Source organism: Notolepis coatsorum (assembly GCF_963971535.1).
Source record: "Notolepis coatsorum genome assembly, chromosome: 10".
NCBI lineage: Eukaryota > Metazoa > Chordata > Actinopteri > Aulopiformes > Paralepididae > Notolepis > Notolepis coatsorum.
In genome coordinates this window covers 111,647,803-111,657,634 of record NC_140174.1, presented here as the reverse complement: position 1 = coordinate 111,657,634, position 9,832 = coordinate 111,647,803, and the positions used below count along the sequence as shown (strand labels likewise).

At 43.5% G+C, this 9,832-nt stretch overlaps 1 protein-coding gene across 1 annotated transcript in view; it reads right to left on the bottom strand.

The window, feature by feature from the left end:
• loxhd1b (lipoxygenase homology PLAT domains 1b) overlaps window positions 1-6,102 on the bottom strand; it is a gene marked incomplete at both ends in the record, with an annotated part of 219,653 nt that extends 213,551 nt beyond the window's left edge. Inside the window, one exon of the mRNA XM_084322732.1 lies at window positions 5,823-6,102. Within this exon, the coding sequence (XP_084178858.1) occupies window positions 5,823-6,102 (280 nt within the window). The remainder of the gene's footprint in view (window positions 1-5,822) is intronic.
• Between the last annotated feature and the right edge of the window lie 3,730 nt (window positions 6,103-9,832).

The window sequence follows — 9,832 nt, the reverse complement described above, 5'->3', positions numbered from 1 at the left end:
CATAATACAATAGTAATATATAATAGAATCCAATAGAACAACATTGTGCAATAAAACAAGTAAACAGAGTAGGGCATATCGGTATATTTACAGAGCATGGTAGGACATGCTAGGTCCTGTGGTAGTGCAATACACTGTTAGCTACGGATGAGGCACTGGATCTTTATGTACATGCTATATTATACAATCTCAAGTTATACTATACTATTCTTAAAGTGACCTTTCCTTTTGTAAAGTGACCATAAGTGTGAGCGTGTGCAGCATGAGTGTGTGTTTGCTCATGTTAAAGTGGCTGCTAGTGTGTGAGCGTGTACAGTGTGTGTCGTGTGTGTGCTCATGTGTGCTTGTGTGTGGAGAGTTCAGTGTTCAAGGCTCTGATGGCCTGGGGGAAGAAGCTGAGCCGAAGTCTCTCTGTCCTAGTAGCTGGTGTTCGCAGGCATCTGCCTGACCTCAGCAGCATGAACAGGCTGTTGTTGGGGTGGTGAGGGTCTTTCATTATTAATCTGCAGGCTCTGGATTTGCACCTCTTGTTGTATAGAACCTGCAGGGGTGGTAGTGCAATACCTGTGGTACACTCGGTTGAGCGCACCACTCTCTGTAGGGCCTTCTTGTCCTGTGCCGTGCTGTTTCCATACCAGGCAGTGATGTTTCCAGTCAAAATGCTCTCTACAGCTCCGGAGTAGAAGGACTGGAGTATCTTCCCAGATACTCTGTACTTCCTTAACTGTCTCAGGTGGTAGAGGCGCTGCTTCGCCTTTTTTACTACTGAGTCTATGTGTGTTGTCCATGTCAGATCCTCTGAGATGTGGACCCCCAGGTACTTAAAGCTGCTCACCCTGTCCACGGTAGCCCCGTTTATCCTCAGTGGTGTGTGTGTCTCCTGCTGTCCTCTCCTATAATCCACGATCAGTTCCTTGGTTTTACCAATGTTCAGGAGCAGGCTGTTGTCCTGGCACCAGCGTTCCAGTACCTCAACCTCCTCCCGGTAAAACAACAATGTTGTTTTAAAAGGAAAAGTAAAAGTCTCCCTCTGTCGTTTTTCAGATTTTTACAGATTGTGAAGTTACAGAATGTGAGCTTTCAAATGATGTGAGCTTTCAAATGAAGAAGATGTGTTTATTTGAATCTAGTTAAACCTCAAGTCTCAGAGCAGAAAGAAACTGAGAAAATCCAATCTAAAGTTTGGCTGCATTTTTAATACCTTGGCAGTCAGGTACCAGGTTAGCCCCTTTCGTGACTGTGATGCACGCCAACAAGGTTTGGCCGAGTGCATATACAGTCCCTTGCTCCTCAATAGGAAACCACCCTAGATTTACTCTGAAGAACTGGTCCGACACGAAACGTTTGTTATACAAGTATCGCAGAGACATTTCAAAGGTATCACAGTTGCACGAGGGTCTTGGACAGAGAATCGCAATGGTTTGAAAGCTCGGCATTGCTAATAAACATTTTAAATAATTATTGTAAATGTGTAAACATCACAGTTGCATCAAAATGGCTTCTTCTGCATTTGCGACATGCATACGCTGCCTCGTAGAGCTGCCGCGGTATTGATGTTTTCCTTACCGCACAAATTTGCAAAATATTTCCTACCGCCGCGGTTATTACCGCACGCACACAAACATTTTTAAAAAAAAGTTTGAATGCATTTTTTTTTTTAGTAGTAGTAGTCTACTCTTTATAGCATATAGCCTGCCTCTAGTCTAAATGTCTATCTTTAAAGGATGACTTTGCAGCATGAATATTGTTTGGGATTCGGCAAGCACGCATTAGTTATTGAAAGTGAAACACGGATTCGAAGTTTCCCCTCTGGTCGTGCGCCGTTCACTCGGTGTCGCGGGCAGGGGTGGTTACCCCCCCGACCCTTTCTTATTATTATTACTATAAAGTTACTACTTTATAATAAAGGCATTCGTTTTGTGGCATTAACATTATATAGTTATACGCTCAATAACATCAGCGTATTTACCGGACCATAGCAAGGCAAGCAACTCAATTCATATCTCAGTTCCTTTCTTTGCTCAGAGCGTGCTGAGTTGTCCCATTCTGCGGTCTGTTAATAAAGTTTTCAATCAGACAAGTGTATAGAACGAAGGGCTTTTATTATAACATTCGTTGCAGACAGTAAAATCATTATGTCTCGTTTAGTACTCCTGAGGAGCGATGGTAGTCCACTCCGGCGGGGAGCTAAAGCTAACGTTATTAGCCGTATTGTGATGAGCTCTGATCAATGGCTGACATTCAGGACGTAAAAAACTGCAGGACGCTCCAACGTGTGACGCGTCTCTCTTCTGACCAATCCGTGGTCTGCAATGTTTCACGTGACTTTTCTGGTACCCAATAGGGTCGCTTGGAACCTCGATAGAGGAGTAGGGTATATCTGCAGAGCCGCAAGCCCAACGAGAGGAGGGTACTTTATTATTATTATTATAAAAAACAGCGGTGATGCGGTATTCAGCCTACTCTGCGGTGGCCGTGATGTAACAGCGATACCGCGGTAATGCGGTAATCGCGGCAGCTCTACTGCCTCGTGATGTTTACACGTTTATAAAAATTACATGAGTCTCTCACCACTGGGTCCATTATAGACTTCCAGACATGAGTCTCTTACCACTGGGCCCGGTCACAAATCGCAACACGGTGGAGGAACGCCTTAAGAGTGAGGAATTAAAACATTGAGCAGTAAAAGATAAGCTCTCAAATCCGTTCTGGGTGCTCAATGTCACGGCTCAAATGAGATTGACTTCAAATCACTTTTAAAACCATAGTGTTATCAGTTATCACAAAGTATTTGGTTCTTTGGGGGAAAGGTTTTTTTATTTTGTTTCTATTTGGGGGGGGGGGGGGGGGGGGTGTCGTATTTTACCACCAATCTTTTAAAGTTACAAACTTTTCAAAAATTGCTCCAAAAAAGGTGCTCCTTTGATAAAAGTCAAAGAACCTATCTTTGGTGCTATAGGCTATAGTGCAGAACATTTAGGGCGGAATCCACAAAGAATGGTTTGCGCGAAGCTAATCGCACCCGTGGATTGTGCTCCGTGTTTACGAGCTATCCACTAAAAGCACACTTCGTGGATGATACCAGCGTTGACACGCCCATTATTTTTCCTGATTTGCTCGCAGGGATTCCTGACAGCAGCGCTGTTGGCAGATATCAGTCCGGACTTCATTGTTTTCCGCGGGACCATTATGCATATTCGTACATTTACCGGCACGTTGCACCGAATACCACGTGCGTGTGTTCTCCCAGAGAAGGCTGCTTTGTGAGCGGCCCTACTATACGCTCACACAAACAGAGGAGGAAGCGCGAAGCGGACAGATCCGACCAGCATTGATTCTGCTCACAATATGCCGAAGCGAAAATGTACATTACAGATTAACTGCAGAGAACATTCCCAATTTACCGTCCCGGTCGAGCTGGGCGAGGCGAGAGTTTGATGGCAAAGTTGACTGAAGTGCAACTATACAGAGAGATAAAGAAAATAATTAAAAACTATTTTGATGCCTCAAAATTATGTTTTGGTTTGATTTATGATGATATAAGATGCTTATGATACAATCATTCTAAGGATTACGTGTGTAATAAATTCGTTTTGTACAAGTTATGCATTATCTTTGTGAGGTTACTGTTTTATAATTTACATTACATTGAAAAGATACAAAGATATATTCTTGAAAGCTGGATTTCCTAATACAGAAGAGGTATTATTTAGATTGAACATTAATTCATATTTTCTTTGTATTTATTTGGTCCAGTAAGACTTGAAAATAGCTTTATTAAGTTGTAAAGCCATGGCCTATATTCGATTTCATAATTATATTCTATTGTGCTTAACTTAGTTCATATATTGGCATAACTTAGCTCCGCGCGATACAAGGAGCATACGGGCGAACAATAAAACACTATCAGGTCAACAGTAAATATATATCTTATACAAATAAAACAATATATATATATCGTATAGAAAATAATAAACGTGAACTTTAGGTGATAGCCTAATCGACCTTTTTGTTGAACTAATTCTAATTATTAATCTGGACCTTCAGAACAGCTTGCATCGTTCGGTATAGACTGCTGTTCCGAAAGATGTAGCGGTCGTGCACTGACCCAGGGAACTTGGCAACCACATTAGTAATTAAATGACTGGCGTTACACACCATCTGGATATTGATGGAATAGGTATGTTTCCTATTTCGAAAAATCTGCTCATTTTCGCCGGGTGGTATCGCGCCCATGACATTGGGGAAGTCGACAAAAGACAGCTTTGTCACTTATAATTCTGTTGTACTATATTCTATTGTGCTATATTTAATTTAGTTTATATCCCATTTAAGTGTCTCTTATATAGAAGAGAAAAAAATAACAGACAATTAACTTTCAAACTGAAGTGGGAAACCAACTCGGAATAAATAAATAGAGTTTATTCTGGAGCATAACGCCACAACATTGCCTGCTCAATATCATCCTTGATTTCATCCAGAGTGATATTCTCCTTCGAAATATTATTTCGCGGTCACGCTGTTACTGCTGCCATGATGATCATCACCTGTGAAGAGGCACCTATGAAGAGGCTCATTTACATAGAAAGGGGACATGCCAATTGCACCGGACGCAATGCTGAAGCAACGCATGGGCCACCTTCATTTCACCCGCTGCGCGTCCTTTGAGAGCGATATGCGAAACGCGCAAACCGTTTGTGGATTCGACCCTTAGTCTTTATAGTGCAGGCCACAATCTGCTTTCCTGCTCTGTTTGAGATGGGCTGTTTTGGTTTAAAACACATTTTAGGCATTCAAATGAAAGGTAGGACATCATTGATATAGCATGGCTTCTTAAACTATTCACATCAGGGACGAAAATGAGAATTCCTTCCTTTTTTTTATTGTTGTGGGACCCAGGCTCATTGAAACATATCTACAAACATATTAGACCTACTACTGTTTTTCATGTGAGGACCTGCCAGAAGAAGAAGAAGGCTCACAACCTAAACATTTAGAGTATGGAGACACAGAATGGAGAGTATGGAGACACAGAATGGAGAGTATGGAGACACAGAATGGAGAGAATGAAGACACATAATGCAGAGTATGGAGATGTAACGGAGGTCCGTGAGTATATCCACCGTCACGATGGACTTCATGTGTTGTGAAGTGACTGTGGCACGTAGCGGTACTGCAAGTAAACTCACTCCCCTTAAAAAAGGCATCCAGACCCATTACTTAGAAGTGAATTCACCTCTTGGTATAGTGGTCTGCGATGTCGCCCGCGGTGCGGGAGACCGGGGTTTGACTCCCACTCAGGGCATGTCAAATAAGACCGGTTTCAGAGACACAGAATGGAGCGAATGGAGACACCGAATGGAGACACAGAATGGAGATAATGGAGACACAGAATAGAGAGAATGGAGACAGAATGGAGAGTATGGAGACACAGAATGGAGAGTATGGAGACACAGAATGGAACGAATGGAGACACAGAAAGGAGATAATGGAGACACAGAATGGAGATAATGGAGACACAGAATGGAGATAATTGATACAAACAATGGAGAGTATGTAGACACAGAATGGAGACACATAATGGAGACACAGAATGGGGAGTATGGAGACACAGAATGGAGAGAATGGATACACATAATGGAGATAATGGATACACATAATGGAGATAATGGAGACACAGAATGGAGAGAATGGAGACACATAATGGAGAGAATGGAGACACAAAATGGAGAGTATGGAGACACAGAATGGAGAGTATGGAGACACAGAATGGAGAGAATGAAGACACTGTCACCAGAAGAACCCAAAAGCAGCCTCGTTACCTTTCTTCTTGTGGTACTCGTCCTCAAAGTTCTCCACTTTATCCGGCTCATAATTCCGCAGCTCATTCTCATAGATCTCCATGTAGTTCTCCACCAGCTTCTTCTTCTTGTCCTTCTTCCCCTTCTTGTTGTCATCGTCGATGTCCTCCTTCTTCTTCTTCTCCTTCTTCTTCTTCTTGCCCTCTCCTTCCTCATCTGCGGCCGGCTTCTCGTCCCCCACCGCCGATTCCTTCTTGGACTTCTTGTCCTCGTCTTTGGATTTCTTGTCCTTCGCCCCCATGTTGCCCCCCCTGGCGACGCCGTCCCCGTCCCGGTCGCCTCTCTTCTCCTTCTTCTCAGTGGTCTTGATCACGTCGGGAAGCTTCCCCTCGGCTGCGCTCTCCTCCTCCTCCTTGCCTCCGGGGTCATCGTCGTCGTCCGCGCTCCGAGAGCGACCGCTCGTCGCTTCGTCTCCGCTCTCCTCTCTGCTCTTCTTCTTCTTCTTCTTCCTGACTCTTTCTTCGCTCGCCCTCACATCGCACCCCGACGTGTCCGAGTCATAGCCCTCCTCGCCGCTATCCTTTGATCTCTCCTTCCTCGTCTTCCTCTTCTTCTTCTTCTTCTTTCCCCTCTGCCCGCCAGCGTCCTCTGGCTCACTCGGCCGCCCGCTCTTCCCTTTGGGCTTTGGTTCCTGATCCTCAGAGTCCTCGTCATCCACATCTTTGGTTTCCTCTTCTGTCGTGTTTTTTTTCTTTTTCACCGGCATCTTTAATTCATCCACTACCTTGTCACTTTGTAACCGACTCTGTGCGTCCCGGGTGAAACTTGATTAAGCTGACCTGCCGTCAGCGATCCATCGTCCGGGCAGGATGTGGGGAAGAGGGCCTCCCAACGAGCGGAGCTCACGCTACGGACAGGGTTTTTTCAGGTGTCAGGGAGGTCACCTCTCTCTCTCTCTCTCTCTCTCTCTCTCTCTCTCTCTCTCTCTCTCTCTCTCTCTCTCTCTGTCTCTCCGATGCTCATCTCCTGACCTGGGACGGCTCTTGACAGATGCTCTCATTAAAAATGACTCACACCTTTTGTTGTCACCTGACCCCGGAGCGGGGGATGCCCTCGAGGGGATTCTGGAGGCCTGGAAGAGTGTAGTAGCGTACATTACACCTTGGGACATGGGAGGACCTGTGAACTCGTCTTTCATTAATCAAACCACATGGCTTAAGAGAGTGCGGCACGCCTCTTCCTCTATATGAACCACTTCTCTGAGATAGTAGAGGGGTGAGCGGGGCACATTGTAACGTGGGGATAGACGTAACATGGACTCTTTATGTAGTTACACAGGGTCTTTATGTAGTTACACAGAGTCAGGTAGGGGGACTCTTTATGTAGTTACACAGGGTCAGGCAGAGGGACTCTTTATGTAGTTACACAGGGTCAGGCAGAGGGACTCTTTATGTAGTTACACAGGGTCAGACAGGGGGACTCTTTATGTAGTTACACAGGGTCAGACAGAGGGACTCTTTATGTAGTTACACAGGGTCAGGCAGAGGGACTCTTTATGTAGTTACACAGGGTCAGGCAGGGGGACTCTTTATGTAGTTACACAGGGTCAGACAGAGGGACTCTTTATGTAGTTACACAGGGTCAGGCAGAGGGACTCTTTATGTAGTTACACAGGGTCAGGCAGAGGGACTCTTTATGTAGTTACACAGAGTCAGGCAGGGGGACTCTTTATGTAGTTACACAGGGTCAGACAGAGGGACTCTTTATGTAGTTACACAGGGTCAGGCAGGGGGACTCTTTATGTAGTTACACAGGGTCAGGCAGAGGGACTCTTTATGTAGTTACACAGGGTCAGACAGGGGGACTCTTTATGTAGTTACACAGAGTCTTTATGTAGTTACACAGTGTCAGACAGAGGGAGTCTTTATGTAGTTACACAGAGTCTTTATGTAGTTACACAGTGTCAGACAGAGGGAGTCTTTATGTAGTTACAGAGTCTTTATGTAGTTACACAGGGTCAGACAGAGGGTGCTTCCAGTCATACGGCCACATTGACACGGTCTCCTGTACATCTTCAAAGAGATCGGACAGATTTTCTTGGAAATCTATCCCAAAGAGTGTTTTCAAGACATGATATTGTTGTACAAAACTTGTAAGTCGCTTTGGATAAAAGCCTCAGCTAAATGACTAAATGTAAATGTAAATGCATGAAGGTAAGCAACATTTCTGAGCTCTGTGTGTTTAAGTCACAGAATTAGGGATTTCTGATATTATCGGCCGATATTGGCATTAAAATGTAATTTTTTTTCTTTTTACATTTATTTAACCTTTACCCAGGCAAGCAAGTAAGAACACATTTTTATTTTACTTATTGCCAAAAGTATGCATAATGTTGTGTTAATTCCACGAAAAGAGATATGTAGTGTTAATTACCTGAAATTATTAAGTTTTTGGGGGGGGGGGGGGGGGGGGGGGGGAACCCTGCATATATCGGTATCGGTTGATATCGGTATCGGAAATTAAGAGTTGGACAATATCGGTATATCGGATATCGGTAAAAAAGCCAATATCGAACATCCCTACACAGAATCCAACCTTATATTATTCTAATCACAATCGTATTGCCTAGAACAGGGGTTCCCAAACCTTTTCAGCTCGAGACCCAAAAGAGAAATTTGGTGTTTCCCCGGGACCCAAACTTACAAAAATACATCATGAATTGCCATAACATACATTTATAAACTACTGATAAAGAACACAACAAACCATGAATTTCAAATGTATATGAAATGTATTTATTTAATTATAAAAGTACATCACAGCAATCATCAGAGTGTAATGTTAAGTTGCTCACCACCTCATAACATACAATTTTGTAACACTTTTAAATGAACACACATGTTCTACTCTCCTTTCTATTTATCACCCCTTTTTCAACTCCATTTTTTACCCCCTCCCTCAGTCCCTCAACCTTAAACATTGAGCAACATTCTGATTAATTTGTACTGACTTATTTAAAAATTCTACTGACCTGACATCATGATAGAAGGGGTATAATATTTCATCTATGGCACAATGCAATCTAATGAGAGGTATGTGGCTGGTTGAAGTTTTCAACCAGCAGATCTATTCTGGGCTTGGTTTTTGAAAGTGCTATTCTGAGGTCATGTTGAGCATTTAGTCTGTTTCTGTATTTGTTTTTCAGGTATGCTAGAGTAGAAAACCCAGATTCACATAAGTATGTGGTGCCAAACTGAATCAACACATCTACAGCTTTTTTTATAAAAAAAAAATATATATATATATATATATATAATATTGAATATTTTTTATTAAATTTTTTTACTTTTTATTGGCGACCCAATAAAAACGGGTCTGCGTCCCATTTTGGGTCGCGACCCAGAGTTTGGGAAACCCTGGCCTAGAACATAGCATAGGTTTAAGTACAACCTCCATATGACGGAGTTCATTTCATTTCAAACATTTATTTCAACTCGTGAGACACTGAGGTTACCCTCATTTACAGCGACGACAAGCTTACAAAACAAGACACAATTTATCAGCAATTTCATACATATAAACAATAAATAAGAATTAACAATAGAATATCAGCTAAGTCGACACACAGTGGTCGAGATCATACTTTTAAATGCAGCAAGAGAAGGAAGAACCTTCAGCTTCAGAGTCAGTTGGAGGGCATCCCAGGTGTTGGAAGAACCTTCAGCTTCAGAGTCAGTCGGAGGGCGTTCCAGGTGTTGGAAGAACCTTCAGCTTCAGAGTCAGTCGGAGGGCATCCCAGGTGTTGGAAGAACCTTCAGCTTCAGAGTCAGTCGGAGGGCATCCCAGGTGTTGGAAGAACCTTCAGCTTCAGAGTTAGTCGGAGGGCGTTCCAGGTGTTGGAAGAACCTTCAGCTTCAGAGTCAGTCGGAGGGCATCCCAGGTGTTGGAAGAACCTTCAGCTTCAGAGTCAGTCGGAGGGCGTTCCAGGTGTTGGAAGAACCTTCAGCTTCAGAGTCAGTCGGAGGGCGTTC